Source organism: Lytechinus variegatus, chromosome 9 (genome assembly GCF_018143015.1).
Source record: "Lytechinus variegatus isolate NC3 chromosome 9, Lvar_3.0, whole genome shotgun sequence".
Taxonomy (NCBI): domain Eukaryota; kingdom Metazoa; phylum Echinodermata; class Echinoidea; order Temnopleuroida; family Toxopneustidae; genus Lytechinus; species Lytechinus variegatus.
In genome coordinates, this window is record NC_054748.1 from 33289768 (window position 1) to 33306389 (window position 16622).

At 37.1% G+C, this 16622-nt stretch overlaps 1 protein-coding gene across 1 annotated transcript; it reads left to right on the plus strand.

The window, feature by feature from the left end:
• The first annotated feature begins 1660 nt into the window (after nt 1-1660).
• On the plus strand, nt 1661-15504 carry LOC121422120 (autophagy-related protein 13-like). The gene is made up of 13 exons (XM_041616956.1): nt 1661-1736; nt 4291-4447; nt 5920-6000; nt 6863-6982; nt 7631-7862; nt 8590-8686; nt 10388-10501; nt 11640-11828; nt 12296-12362; nt 12688-12783; nt 14392-14502; nt 14789-14905; nt 15269-15504. The coding sequence occupies exons 2-13, from the start codon at nt 4349-4351 to the stop codon at nt 15368-15370; spliced, it is 1425 nt and encodes a 474-aa protein (XP_041472890.1). The 5' UTR covers nt 1661-1736; nt 4291-4348; the 3' UTR covers nt 15371-15504.
• The last annotated feature ends 1118 nt before the right edge of the window (nt 15505-16622 follow it).

The following is a 16622-nucleotide window of genomic DNA, read 5'->3' on the forward strand; positions in this document are numbered from 1 at the left end:
ATTAATTTAACGAAGTGGAAATGAGTCCAACTAGGAATTAGACTACAAATAAGAATTGTATTGGGCAAAGTATAGTGTAGGCCAAAGAACAGTTAGCACTGAACTTTGAAAGATTATGGATTGATGTGATACCTTTGTAATTAAAAAGGCAAATAATTCAATTTTATTTTTCATCTCTATTTATACTCTACATATAGTTTCAGACTTTTGTCATTGAATTATCCATTTTCTGTAAGTATGTCTTCAGCCGAGTGGCCATGGGACCCCTAAGAACCCATTGTTTTCATACTTTTGAATCTTTAAAGTACAACTCCCTGCGACCTACATTGTTTAATGGCGGAGGGCCATCTATTTTAAATAACCAATTATTTTAGTGTACATGTATGTTTTTATTTGTACATTTAAGAAGCTTAGCGCTCCTACAATGCCTAGTAATGGGAAATAGTGAAATTGTAGTTTATTTTAAGTCATCTTTACCACCACCATCAATACTTCATTCATAATTATTATCATTATCTCATCAACACTCATTATAGCCATCACTCACTAGCGTACCTAAGGGGGGGGGAGATTGCCCCCCCCCCCCCGACGAGTCACAGCGATATCCTGGACGAGCCACAAGTGGCCCCCTTCTTTGAATTTGAAGACTTTTTTTTTGCTTGTCAATTTTTTTCTGTTACAAAATCCTTTATTTGTGATTTACCTTTTTTTTTGCTTGTCAAATTTTTTGGCGAACGATTTTTGCCCCCCCCTTGGAAAATCCTACGCCACTGCCATCACTCATGATCTGGGCGCCGTAACACAAAGGTTGGCGATTAATCGCTAAATGAAATGACCAATCAAGATTATTGTTGCATGCGCAATTTGCTAAGTAGACCGACTATGAACCAATCAGAATTGTCCTTTGAAATTAGCGATCAATCGCTAACCTTTGTGTTACGGGACCCTGATCATCAATCACATCATAAACATTATTGCCACCATCACAGCTATCATTGACCTAATCACTTCACAAAACATATTTTATCTTTGTAAGTAATTCCTGCATCATAATTGTCGTCTTGTTCTGTTGTTTCCAAACCACTCAAACACATTTTATGAAACGGAAAATTTCATACTTCTTGTACATGTAAAGTGTAAATGTTATAGCAATAAAACTGACTAAAGGCTTTAATTTGTTCCTGTTTATATATTTTTTTATAGTAGGCCTTTAAGCAGTCCATGTTATGATGATGCTGGTGACGACAGATAATGATGATGAAGGTGATGATGATGATGAAGATGATGATGGTGACAATGATGATGAAGATGATGAAGATAATGATGATGGTGATGATGATGATTTTTATGAAGATAATGATGACTGGTATGATGATGATGATGATGATGGTGACGATGCATGACTACGATGACGATGATAAATAGTGATTATGAAGATGATGATGCTGATGTCTAATGATGATCATGATGAAGTTGATTACGATGAAAAAGATAATGAAAATGATGTGCATGATGACTGGTGTACGTGTGAATTGTGAGATTATCAGTGAAAAGGGAGATCCCCTCAACCGGGACTGCGCGCATGCGCTCTTCGGGCGGTCATATAATACGTACGTACGTACGTACATACGTATGAACTTTGTAAACATACACTACAGTGTATGATCGGCCGTATATTAATTTTTTTTAGGACATCTTGTTTTGTGAATTTTCCTCCATCAACTTTTACTGAAGCCGTAAGTAGTGGATACCGATAATTATATTGTTTGTGTTTATATGTTTGTTGTAAATCTGGAGTTGTTTCGCCCTCTCTGACTTAGATCTAGCCTTTCTTTGCTTTGGAACCCGTCTTGATAACGTGGCAATCATGGCTGCACCTCAACATCAAGTACGGTACCGTAGCGGTAGCCGGGCGGACGGGCCAAGGCTGGGACAAAGCTTGGCAGTCAGGCGCAGGGACGGTGGTGTGAAGTTGTGTATGGCAGTGGCTGAGTCCAAAGACAAAGTCCTTCACGTGCAACCTGTTCACGTGTAGTCAAGTAGTAGATCTACTGACACTGTGTTCATACTTCGGGGACAGTGATGACATATACCATGTAGGCCCTATACCTATATTACGAATAATAAAAACTATATTGGCATTGAAAGCATATTATTACGAATGGAAAAGATGGATATTCAACGAGAGCATTATGGCCACCACCTGTTTCCTGCTGTCAAAGTTGCTGTCTCACACTCACAGTTAACTTTCTCTTTGCGTTTTTTAAGAACGAGCGCCCGAGGCGGTCGTTTATTCAATCCCTTCTGGGACATTGATCGTCACCGCCCGATCTCTTGCCCTCTTTCGACCAGATGCGGTCATGAAAGCTGGCCTGGATTGCATTGCTGCGATCGGGGAAAGTCCCTGCATTAAGTTGTATAAATAATGCAATGCGCAATTTATTTCCGGTATTCAATATATTATTTCATGCTGTCAATACTGTGCAATTGTCGTCTAATCATTACAAAAAAATCCTATTAAATTTCGCCAATCCTCAGGAATTGTACGCCCAAATGAAAATCAACTTGTGACCGAAGGAAAGCGCTACTATCGACATCAATACTGTCCGAAAAAGATGCATTTTTAGTGTTTTTCTGCACATTTCCCCGTCGAATTTCCACTGCTTTTTTGTCTTAGATATACTGATATGCAAGGTGATGTCAATGCATTTCATGTGCTGATTGCGATGTACCTAAAAATATGTTTATGCATGCCTGTTTTCTTGTTTCTGCAATCATTTTCAAAGCGCTAACGTTCGCTGCTGTGCGTTGCTTTTGATAAAGTGACAACATCGCAATGGGCAGCGTACAATTGATTTCCGCTGACCATCAGTGATAGTGTGTTTCACGACCGGCTTGATGGGCGTCAGCTGTCAGCGCCTGTTTCTAAAAGGGTTAGCGGTGATGGTCTTTTGCCCGAAGGAGGGGATTCGTTGAACGTCCATTTGTGATAGGACCATAGTGATACGTACATGTAGTCTTGAGGACTCCGTGATGATGTTTTTTTTTATATTTTGACATACATTTCTTCATCATCATGATCATGGAGTCTTGAACCCACCGCCCATAAGAGACACAGTTTAAAGGGATAAATATTATTTCACTATAAATGGTAAAAATGAGACTTTTCTTAGCAGATCTCTCTCCTGTAGATCCCTCTATCCATTTTGTCAACAAAGCAAAGACAAATACTATTTGAAGTAGGCCTGACCCTGGCCTTGAACCACTTCGTTATGACGTACATCTGATCAGCGATGCCGTTTTGAAGAACAATTTATAGATAAAACTCATTATTTCACAGATACTAAAATTTTAGTATTTGTGAAATAATTATCTATAAATTGTTCTTTAAAACTGCGTCGCTGATCGGAGTGTCAGGCCTTTGGTTTGTTGACAAATGGATCAAGGGATACAAGAGATCGGTCTGGTAAGAAACGTCTCATTTTTACCATTTATAGTGAAATAATTTTAATCCCTTTATACGCCTTTGGCGCATGAAGGTTCATACATGTACATGTAGGTAAATAAAATTCACCCCAACAAACCGATTTCACCCTCTAACTATGGATTTTCTTTGAAATCCATCTTTGTGTACATGTGTCTCTTATACATATATGGCCGGCGGTTCAAGACTCCATGATGAAGAAATATATGTCAAAATATTTTTAAAAAATCATGGAGTCCTCAAGACTAGGACGGTCACCCGGGGGGCCACTTACTTTGACGAGTGGATACCATGCGCGACCAAAAAACGTAAAAGGGATGTCTTTTTCACGATAGGGCACGTAACAGTCATTATCTCAAAAAACTAACAAATATCCTTAAAATCTGAAATCATCAACGTGACCCTAAAATTACCCTTTTGACATCCGACATGTAACTTGGAGTAGATTTAAGTTTCTTTAGGATGAGTTCAGTATTCATGAAAATATGGACAAATGATCGGCAAATTTGTCACCCATGCTGGGGTTGATTGCTTTAACAAATTAGAATGAAATGGTCAATTTTACAACTTACTTGTATAATGACCATCCCACCTTTTGTGTAGCCAGTGTTATGATAGATGTACACCAAACAAGATACCTTTTTGTTTTGTGTGTAATCCAATACTAGATCAACGGGTGTACATGTACATGTACGTAAATCTATGCCTAGCTGTGAAATCGACCAAGTGATTGCGTCGATTGTAGAAGTTTAAAATTGTTGAAGTTTAAAACCATTTATCATCCTGTTTGTTTTTTAACTGTTAAGGTGAAACAACTGCTTCTAACAATTTTATTGATTGCAAATGAGCTTCAGATGAGCAGTGATGATGGGAAGAGCTATGGACGGTCAACAGCCCTCTCACGGAATCACAGAGAAAGAGGAAAGAGATCTCAGGAAATTCACTAAATTTCTTGCTTTGAAGGTGAGCATCATCATTTGTTACCAGCCTCCTCAATAGCAACAACAATACCCCAAAAATGAAGTATGAGACTTTTTGGCCCAAATTAACAAAGGTAGTTTTGAAAACCAACACTTGAGTCCATGGTTTATGCAGATTTCGTGTATAAATTACATGTACATGTATGCATAATTTAGCGCGTATCGGACGTCTGTATAAAAAATGTCCAATGCTCATGCGCGCTTTTTGTGACAGTGCGCCAAATTGATTCCTGGCACCATGGTTAGATACGCTATTTTACTCGTGAGTCCACTGTTTGAAGAATGGACTCATTATTCAAAACAGTGGACTCATGAATAAAATAGCAACTACATGTACAGGCATCAATTTGGCGCACTGTAACAAAAGCGCAGATCAGTATTGGACTTTTTTTTAATATGCGCGGTAAAATAAACGTAATTTATACAGGAAATCTGCATAAACCATGGACTTAACCGTGGGTTTTCAAAACCACCTCTGTGTATTCGGGTTAATATGTCAAAGGGCATAGGGTTCAAGTTAGGATTGTAATAGAGTTTTTGGTTCAGAATATTGTGAAGATAAGCTTAAGGGTTTATTTAGTTTTGAAGGTTAGAATTTGTTTTGCTTCACATGCAGATATTTCATCGGAGCAACTGTCGTGGAACTACTGAAGCACATCGTAATTATCTTTAAAATGATATATTTGTCAATGCAGAATATAGAAAAAAATAAAGCAAGAGGTTTAAAGAATAAGGAGAAACAAGGTTTGAAGTTAAGGGTTCACTCAAGCATGAGATGTTCTACTGTTATATCCCTGTGAATCTTCTAAGGCCGTGTTTATGCTTCCACTTTTCAGGCCAGAATCAGCGTTTCCAAACGTGATTAGTCCAAAACACGGTTGTGTCCTTGCTTACTTTCATTTAAATGCTGTTTTAAAACGCCGATGGTAAACTCACAAAAAGGTGCGTTTGCAAACGTCGTTTGACCAGAATCAGGCTTTCTGGGGAAGTATAAACGGAACCATGATCGTAAACGTGTTTAAATGACGTCATTTGGTACATGCTTCCGGTGAGATGAAAATCCGCGGGCAAATACAGCCGCATTGCTCCGTGTTATCTCCACGTAATAACAACACTCAATAAAAAAACTTTCGAAAAAAGGTGCGCCCAATTTGACCTCGCTTAACGATGCGAAGCCAGCTGGAGATCATGATTTGCCTCTGAAAAATTAAGCATAAACAGCACTCCCAGAACCACGTTTACGATCAGCGTTTTGAATCGACATTTGAAATCGCTGATTCTGTCCTCGCAATGGAAGCATAAACACACCCAAAGCTGTGCATCATTCAAAATGCAACCATGAGGCTCTGAAAAGGTGCATTTTGAAAGGAGATTCCGTAGAGCAAAGGACATTAAAATTCAATTTCAGATGAAGACAGGGTCATTTTAAGTGTTGTTGCATTTTTTTTTCCACAGGCAATACAGGTGATAGTGCAAGCGAGAACGGGAGAGAAGACTGATACAAGATCTAAATCAAATACGGATGGCACTGATTGGGTAGGTGATCTTGAAAATGATATTGAACTTGTAGAGATCCCCTTGTATTGACTTAATCCATTCATACTGGAGTCGGGTTGGTGTTTGTCCATTATTTCATGGATGGTGATTCAGAAAAAGTTTTGAGCATGTTCAAAATTTTCTGCAGGCATTTCAGACTTGTGTGCATGCTTGCAGGCAGTGGTGATAGAAATGTAATAGTTACCCACAAGTCACCTGCAAGGCTTGCATGGAATGATGCAACATCGTCTTTTCTGACAGATATTTGAAGATGTCTTAGTGTCCTTCATATTTCTTCTCATCTCTCTTTCTCCTTTTCTTGCAGCTTGAAACACTTGTATTAAGCATGTTTGCCCCCTGAAATGAAACAATGTCCTTCTTTTATATACTTGTTAAAAAGAAAAGGTAAATCTTACCTGTTGTATAATTGTACTGCTCAATGAACAAGCTTGTCTGTTATGTACTATGTTTTTGTTTTGTTTTTTACTTTTTTTATTTTTGCTTTTAATTGTTGTTTTGTTGTACCTGTCTACTGATTTGTTTTGATTTTGAGATCTTTGTATTTCAATCTCAAAAGTTGATTGGAAGATATTGTTTTTATTTTATTATCAGAAATGAATGTAAAAAGGGAGTAGCCTAGATAGGCGAATGGCTTTTTGTTACTCCCTCACATCCCATTCATTACTCTGTTTTTTATTGTTATTTTTTGTCTAAATTGTACAACCGTCGTTGTTGTACTCTATTGCATTAACTCACTCGGTATCGTATTCTGTTTTTAAGAGATGTGAAATAAATGAATTTGAAATTCAAAATGTTTACATGTATGTATGTATCATCATAATTCATATTTACTTTATTTCAGTTCAATTTGGCAATTCCCGAAAAGGCCAATGTGAAATCACATGCCAAGAAACTTTTAATGACGGAAATACCGAGGGCGGGCTATCCTCTCAACGTAGAAATTACCCTTGAAACAGCAGAGGTAAGCGATAGTTTATAGTTGCATGTGTGTTCTGTTCCCGGGTTCCAAATCCGTTCCTCAGCAGAAATGGAAATACATGTATGTACAATTTATCATTGCAGATTGATAAGATAAGTCTGCTGTCGAACCCTTCTCTCGAGTTAAATTGGCCTGAATACACAGCCTACAATGACATGTTTACTGAAGGCCTAAAATGGAAACGGCAAGTTTTTTATGTGCTAGACTTTTATAAAGACCCACTTGCTGAGGAGAGTTTCAGTCGGGGTCTGTGCCTACAGACTACATGTAGGTAATTCAGGTCATCAAGCTACATATTACACTTAAAACTTATGGAACTGTTATTTTAAGTTTTGTAGAAAATGCAGATTTCATTCCAACTGACTTTAATGCAAAAAAGATTTCCACAGGCCCATTACCCTTCTGCCTGCATTAGTACATTTATTGTATGGAAGCAGATGAGACATTTCTTTTCTTCTGCTCTTATAATTTATTTCATTCTCCTGGGTGATAAGATGGTCCTGGAATCCTGGAGCCTCGCTGTGAACCGTTCCTGCAATCCTAACACCAAGATCCATGTGTACATTTAATTTTATGGTTCAAATATGACATTTTATTCTCGTTCCTTTCTTTCTCTTTCTCTTTCTCTAGGGTGATAAGATGGTGCTAGAATCGTGGAGCCTCGCTGTGAACGATACCTGCGACCCCAACACCAAGATTCACTACACCGTATACAACCGAATGGGTCTCCTCCTCAAGTCACTGATCTGCGTATCAAGGGTTACTCCAGCATATAGGATAGCTAGAAGACAGGGTACCGGGGACTATAGGATCTTGTCAAGGGTGTTCTTTGGAGAGACAAAGCTTGCGCTGCTAGGAGAAGGTGTGTGTTTAGTATTTGCCTTTTGATACATTGTGTAAGGTTTCTGATTAGATACAACTTGAGATTGCACAGTCTGTTTGATACAAGATTTCTGATTGCTTGGATACAACATGACATTACTCAAAATCGTTTGATACAAGGGTCCTAATTGGTCAGATTTACCATTGCACAATCCATTTGATTCAAGGGTTGTGATTGGTCAGGTACAACTTTCCATTGCACAATCCATCCTTGCCTTTGCTCAATTCATTTGATGTATATACTGTAAGTAATCATACTTTAATGAAGAAAGACAGTGACAAAAAAATTCCACAGAATAGTCTTGGCAATGAATAGCAAGATATGTATGTTGAAGGGAAAAAGATTGGCTGAAAAAAGGTGAGAGGAAATTTTAGAATTCAGGTGATTGTTTCATAAAGCTGGCCGTAAGTTAAGAGCGACTTTAAGGACAACTAGTGATCATTTCTTTTTGTATACGCCAAAAGGTTCATTGGTGATTGTTTAGGGCGTATTAGGATCACCAGTTCTTAAAGTTGCTCTTAACTTAAACAGCTTTATGAAACACCCTACCTCCCAGGATTTGAGATCATTATGATTTTTGCAGCATATAACCCATTGACTTTGTAGGCAAAATCTTGCAGAGCTCTTTCTGATTGAGGGCCAATCATTGTTTTTTCTCCAAATTTTACACAATCCCAGTTTTAATCTTTTTTTTGTTTTTAAAAAGATTTCAGTACGATTCAAGTTGGTAGCGTACCCACTCCCGTTGGGACTATCATAGTCAACGTGGCTTATAGGACCAAACTCACTTTATCAACATCTAGGTAAGTTCAAAGGTCAAAGGACTTAGAGGTCATTAAACCTGGTGGGTGTTTTATAAAGCTGATCGTAACTTACAAAACAACTTTATGAACAAATCATTGGTGATCTTTTCTTAGAAGCTAGATGCACGACAGTGAAAATGTAGACTGTATCATTTACCTCAAGAGAAAATCACCAGTCGTTTGTAAAGTTGCTTTTAACTTAAAGGTCAAGTCCACCCCAGAAAAATGTTGATTTTAATAAAAAGAGAAAAAAAAACCCAGCTTAACGCAGAAAATTTCATCAGAATCGGATATAAAATAAGAAAATTATGATGTTTTAAAGTTTCACCTATTTTTCACAAAACAAAGATATGCACAAGTCAGTGACATGCAAATGAGACGGTCAATGATGTTCATCACTCACTACATTATTTCTTGTGTCTTTTATTGTTTGAAATATACAATATTTCATTTTTTACAGATTTCACAATAGGGACCAACTCCACTGAATCATAAAGTTTTAAGCAATGCTAGTTCCAACTGTTCATGGAGGAATTAATCATTGTTTCACTTGACAAAGAGGAGAAAATTAGAATGTTTCATATTTCATGTAATAGAATACAAAGGAAATAGCGAGTGGATGACGTTATCATTTTCCAATTTGCATAGCGACGGAACAGGATATGCGTAAATCTGTTTTGTGAAATTAGGCAAAACTTTAAAATGTTATAACTTTCTTATTTTACATCTGATTTTGATGAAGTTTTCAGTGTTTTTCTTGTTGGATTTTTCTCTCTTTATTCAAATCAAATTTTTGTTGGGGTGGACTTATCCTTAAAGAAGAGCTTTATGAAACGCCAACCTGAAAATATATATTTTGGATATGATAAAATGTCATCTTTAGAATGGTGGAAATAATTGATACTGTATATTTTGGGCTGATTTTCAAGGTTTAATTGTCTTTTGAACAACCACTTCAAGCGTAACTGTTTTGCAATTTCGTTTACTATTCAACCCTATGAAAAAACCCACCTTCCCCCAAAGTTGCTGAAAATTCAGATTTCACATATTTATGTCCATAAAAAATGACCATAATTTGTCTTCAGTTAACTTTATAGTATGTTTATTTTATTCTTATTTGAATTACCAAGACACTGAGGAGTGTTCTCTTCTTCCTTGACTGTGAAAAACAATTTCTCGAATTCCCTGTAATTACAGGCACATTTCATGATGAGTTGGGACACTGAGGATGAACAGTGGCTCGCTTCTTCAGTCCTTTGTCAGATCAGGACCCCGTCTTACAAAGAGTTGTGATTGATCCGATCAATCGCAAATATGGACGGCCAGCAATGTCAACATCTATTATGCATGTTTGTTAAAAATATTTTCTAGCTATGATGTATATTCTTGCATTCATTGTAGTCTTGAAAATTCACTGTGTTTCTTTTTGTTTACAAAGGACATTGTGCAAATTTTATGCAGAAGAAATTATGACACGGATGGATTTCCATAGAGTTACGATGCATTGGATCAATCGTAACTCTTTGTAAGACGGGCCCCAGGAGCCTGATTTGTATTTTGTGTAATAAAACAAGCTTGCATTGATGATTTAAAGCTTCTGAAATCATTCAATTTGATTGTCTCCTAGTAAATGTGTTATAGATATTTTCCATTTGCTAATATAACAAGTCCTAATGTGTAATCTGTGTGTTTTATTTTCAGACACATTTCAAGGATAAGAGGACCTGTCCCTGTCAAGGATGATCATTACAGTACCAGTCCTTCCCATAAAGGTCCAGGACCAGCCTTGCCTGTGGGAACCAAGCCAATTATTGGGTGAGACATGTTGAATCTCCCAGAATTCACTGTGGTATTGATATTAATAGTGAAAATTATTGATTTTATTGTTGGTGTTGATGGGGACAATGAAGATTGAATTTTGATAATTAATCTTCATCTCTGATAGCGTTGAACAAGAAAATCTTTGTTGATTATTAACCAGATCATGGTAATGGTGGTCCTGACAGTAGTACATGTATTAACCTTGGAAGTCATGGTGGTGGTGGTGGTGGTGATGATGATGGTTATGATTATATAAAAAGTATTGATGATGATGAGGAGGAGGAGGGGGATGTGGATGATGATGACAATTATGACGATGATGATGGTGATGATGGTGATGATAGTGATGGTGGTGATGATGGAAATGGTGGTGGTGATGATGGTTGTAATGTTTCATTTTTACACTATATCACAGACCCAGGTGACAAATATAACCATGCTGCTCAGATGTTTAAAGGGGAATGAAACCTTTGGAACAAATAGGCTTGTGTAGAAACAGAAAAATCAAAGAATAAGAATAAAGAAAGTTTGAGAAAAATCGGACAAATAGTAAGAGAGTTATGAGCATTTGAATATTGCAATCACTAATGCTATGGAGATCCTCACATTGGCAATGCGACAAGGATGTGTGATGTCACTGATGAACGACTTTCCCTTTGGTGGACTATAAAATACCCTCAAAATGTCTATTTTTGCTTTTTCTTATGATGATACAAACTCTTTATCCATGATGTATTCTTAAAAAATATGTATTACATGCCCTCATGTAGAAAGAACACATGATTTATGGATAGATGTGATAAGAGGCAATTCAAGTGAAATATATACTAAAGTAATGGTGAGAGTTAAAGTGACATCACACATCTTTGTCGCATTGCCAATTTGCTATCTCCATAGCATTATTGATTGCAATATTCAAATGCTCATTACTTTCTCATTATTTGTCCGATTTTTCTCAAACTTTCATTGATCTGTTTCTTTGATTTTTCTGTTTTCACACAAGCTATCTTGTTCCAACGGTTTCATTCTCCTTTAAAGTCAAATTAATGTTTATGCATTTAAAAATTATTTTCAAGTGGCTGCTCCCTTAAATTTTATCTTATGCTTTCCTCTCCTTTCTTTTTTTTTTTAGAATTGAAGACTCCAGTACAACCTTGGAGAGCTCACAGGATTACATCATCGGGTCCTTCTCCACCACTCCTCCTGATAACTATGTCTTCCCTTCAAGAGGAGACCAGACCACTCCCAGTCCAATCAGAGGGCGGGGCTTAGCAGAAGACAGGGGGCGGGGCTCAGCAGAAGATAGGACCAAACCACTAAGGTAGTGGATATTTTTTTTTGCTTATAAAGAAATAATGTTACTGATAAATAGTCACATGTCAAAATAATAAATGATGTAAACTATGGTATTCCTGTATGAAACACAAGATATCTTCAATGATTCTGTTTTCTAAAGTACGCAATTTGTTATTTCCACAATGTTCCTCCATTTAGCAATTTTGCATCAATATTTTTGTAAACAAGATTATGCCCAAGACTTGAATTTTGCAACTTTGTCTGTCTGTTTGAATGAAAATTAAATGAACATTATGGTCAGTATTGTAACTTGGCAATGCAGTGTTTACTTACAGTGCAGTGAACTCTGGTTATGATAATTGCTCTTGGGCAATTCCTTGAAATAATCAAGCTTTTTGTACATATGTACCTCATTTTCTCCCTCTTTATTTCACTTCATGAACTGTTCTCTACCCCCTCCCCCTCTCCCTCTCTTTCTCTCTCTCTCAATAGTTCAAATAGTTTTGACCTCGCTGGGAAGCTAGGACCCTTTGCAAGTCCAAAGAATGTTGGAGACTCGGTGAGTTCGGCATTTTCACTTTCACTTGTATTGTTTATATTAGTTCGAATATCTAACATGCACCATGAACACGATAAACGTGACAGTTTGATTAAGATATAACCTATTACTTCTCATTGTACACTTCATAATTTCTGTGGTAGACACAAGAATATCCCTTTATTGTTGTTGAATAATGTTTTTATTGCATCAAATGTAAAGCGTATAAATCATTAAGACCAGGAACCAGTAACAGATAACACCTGCAATATGATATGCCTTTGCAACTTCTTGCAAGATTGTTTTCTGATGATGGAAATATCTTGATGTTCAATTTTCATTTCAGGAAAGCCTCATCTCTGATGACATTCCGTTTGGGTCCTTACTCCAAGAGGTTGGAAGTAGTACGGCAGATAAATTCATCCTCACCACTAATGATGATGTAAGTGTAAACTTTCTAATCCAGGCGTTAATGACTTATGAAATGGGAATCTTCTTTTAATATGTTTGGCCATGGTGGCTCAGTGGTATAGCATCCGCCTCATGAACGGGAGGTCGTGGGTTTGATCCCTGGCCAAGTCATCCCAAAGACTTTAAAAATGGGACCTCCTGCCTTCTTGTCAGGCGCTCGACGTATGAGAATGGAGAAGGGTAATAATAACATTATGTTATGCAGGGCCCGCTGGAAGAACAGCTTACAACTGTGAGTGGCTACCCTGGGTAAATAAGAGTTATTATTTCATCAACGTTTATTATTTGATACGTCAGATCCGAACATTTTCTGTGTTTCTGTCCGACTGTTAACGGCTTGTTTAAACAGACTTTGTTTGATAAGACATGACAAAGTCTTTTTGTGAGACACTCCTCGGGATTGTACATGTATTTATACCCCTGTCAAAGAATATATTCTTGATTTATGTCTTGGGAGCGGCTTATGTGGGGGCACATACCTCCGGGCAACAGTGCTGAATATCATTTTTGTGCCCCCTGACCCACATGCCGCTCCCACATTTCTTTGCATGTTTGTAAACTGGAATTGTTTTTGTTTTCTTCTTTGATGGAATTTGTATGTACTTTTTTATATTGGTCAAATGAATAATAATAATATACAATTAATGCACATTTATGAGTGTGTTATGACGATGCAGCACACTCGAGGGTATTTACAATTATGCGAAAGCAAGAGGCGCTTGCGCCGAGTGCTTTTGCATAATATTGTGAATGCCCGAGAGTTGCTCGCATCGTCACTAACATCACGAATCTTAAAATGTGCATTAATTGTTTTATAAAACGGGTCGGCAAAATGAATTTTTCATTGAAATCTTGTTCAAATCCCTCCAACTTGTGTACGCCTGTCAATTATGACATCACAGGCGTATCTACTATGCGCGCCTAAGTAAGCGCATCAAAATCCTAGCCAGCCTCTTTTACTGAACGCGTATCGGTTTATGCTGCACAAAAATTGCACAGTGCTGCACAAAAAATGCACAGTGCTGCACGAAAAATGCACGACTGGAAGGTTGCGCATAATTAAAGCATGAACACGTGACTTGAATACGCACTCACCATTGGCTACATCCTTGAACCCGTTTTATAATAAATAATAATAGATAGACTTTAAAACGGGTATATAGGGATCAACTGGGCAGAATATTGCAAATCTTGCAGATCAAACTACTTCCCTAATTTAAAAAAAAATGTTTCATAGAATTTGCATGCACATTGTACGTGAATTGAGATATTTCTGTAATGTGTTTGATAATGCATTTCCATTTTAACATATTCTGGTGATAAATATCTTGCGTAACTAGCAAACTACTTCCTCAGTTTTGATCCAATTCTAGTGAGACTTGGCAAACACATTGATTTTGGAATACAAGATATATTATTCAATTGTGTCATCTTCACTGATCTATTTAAAATCATAATTTACATTTAGGGAGGAAATGAAAAAAAAACTCTTCTGAAAGAAAACATGAAATTTCTTATTTCACAACTTTTCAGTATGTGATTAATTTCAAAATTTGTTTTCTATTTTCTTTGCTCTCAGCCTACTAGCCAAGACGGTGATCAACCAGACTGGACAGGATTAAATCTCTCACAGCATTCTAATAAATCAAGCTTGCCATCAGATAGCGATGACTTTGTCATGGTGGATCTCGTGAGTATTTTTGTGTCTTGAGTGCCTTTATCAGTAATTTTAGGGAAAGTTCTCAACATTTCAATGAATTTGAGCATAAAATTTAAAGACAAAAAACAAAAGAAGCAAAGAGTCAATATCATTTTTAAAATCAGTGCATTGTCTTATATTGTAGAATAACAGCACAATGTACATATAAATGTAGCTTGGCCTCTGGCAAAACAAGTACTGGCATCAACGAGAGTAAAATGAATGGTTTGTTAGTTGATTTAAATTTCTCTCTCGCTCCCTTTCTCTTATATTTTAGAATCCAGCTTTTGCCAAGACAGATTCTAGTAGTGACATTGTAGCGTTCTGCTGCCAGTTTCAACAGGCTCCACCTCTAGAACTCTTTGAAGATCAACCAACACTCGGAGAAACATTGGTAAAAAAAATAAATCTTTCTTTTTAGTTGGTTTTGTCTTTGTCCTTTGGTTCATTTTCTTTTTGTTAAGTTATTTTTGTTTTTAGAAGTGAGAGAATATTTCTCAGTTTTCAAAAATAATATTTATATTTTCCTTAAAAATCCTCTTGAATAATTTGTTCCTGAATCCTTGCATCATCTTTGAATAACATAAATAGCCCTTCTATAGCTTTTTAATAGTTATTGATATTTTCCATAATGGCATTCCTACCTATTTCTCATTTCGTAACCCGTAAACAAGAAATTTGGTAAACTGCTTTTGAGTTAGTTAATGTCCATTTTTTCACATGGATTGTTTATAGTATTCTTTCTTTTCCCTTCCAGAGTAATCTTCCGGAGAAGCTCGCACAATTCAAGGAAAATGAGTCAGAGTTTGATGCGTTTGTAGCAAGCCTTCAAAGGGACGTTGATGAATGCAGTGACTGAATTATTACTACTAATTGTTCAATCAACATTGTCATCGTGAAAACCTCATCAAGATGAACCTTCCATCATGCCACTCCTCCTTCTCTTGTTATTAACATTAGCATCATCGTCATTATTATCATCACCATCATCATTGTCATCCATATCATCACCATCACCATTGTCATTATCATCATCGTCATTATCACCATCATCATTATCATTATCACCATCATCATTGTCATCATCGTCATTATCACCATCATCATTATCATTATCATCATCCTCATTATCATCACCATCATCATCGTCGTCATAATCATCATAATCATCATCATCATCATCAATCATTCTGAACATCATTCTCAACATTCTTCTCATTATTGTCATCACCAGTACCACCACCAACATCATTGTCATTACCATCATCATCACATCACTACCACCATCACTACTAACACCACCACCATCATCATCATCATCACCATACATTAAAGTTTGCCATATTTTCAGTCATCCAAATGATTCAGACACTGAGCATGCAATAGCTGCTCTGCAAAAGCCATCATAATTATGCTGCATTTTTGTAGAGTGTCCAGAGACTGGGGATCAAATGTTAAATGTTAGGCACTTTTTACAAGACTGAGCATTGTGTCATGTGCCTGTGATCCAAGCTACTTGGGGAAGTTATGAATTGATGCAGAGATTCAAGGTTCAAGCCCTGGTCATGTCTTTCAGATGGTGACGTTAAAGGTCGTTCTCAGAGGTAAATAATCATATTTGATTGATTCACATCTAAACAAACTCAATTAGACACACATACATACAAGGAAAAGAAGTATGATTATTAATATTTCTATTCTTTCTTGTTACATGTTTATTGCAATTGATTTGGCAGTTCGATGGACACTCCTCCTTTGCTGAAAACCATTTCTACATGACTATAGAGCCGTGGTGTAGTGGTTCTGACTCTCGCCTTGTAAACAGAGGGTCGTGTGTTCGAATCCCACCACGGTATAGTGTCCTTTGGCAAGGCGTTAAACCACACTTTGCCACTGACCCAGGTGCTAAATGGGTACCCGGAAGGATGCGAAAGATACTGTATGTTTGAATTTACTAGCGCCATTTTGAGGCTGCGATGAAAGCATGGAATGCTCCCCAGGGAGTGGAAATTGTGCACTTTTCGTGCGGGATTGAAATGAATCCAATGACCGGGGTAATAATATGCTGTAACGCGCTTTGAGCCTATTTGGGGAAAAGCGCTTTATAAATA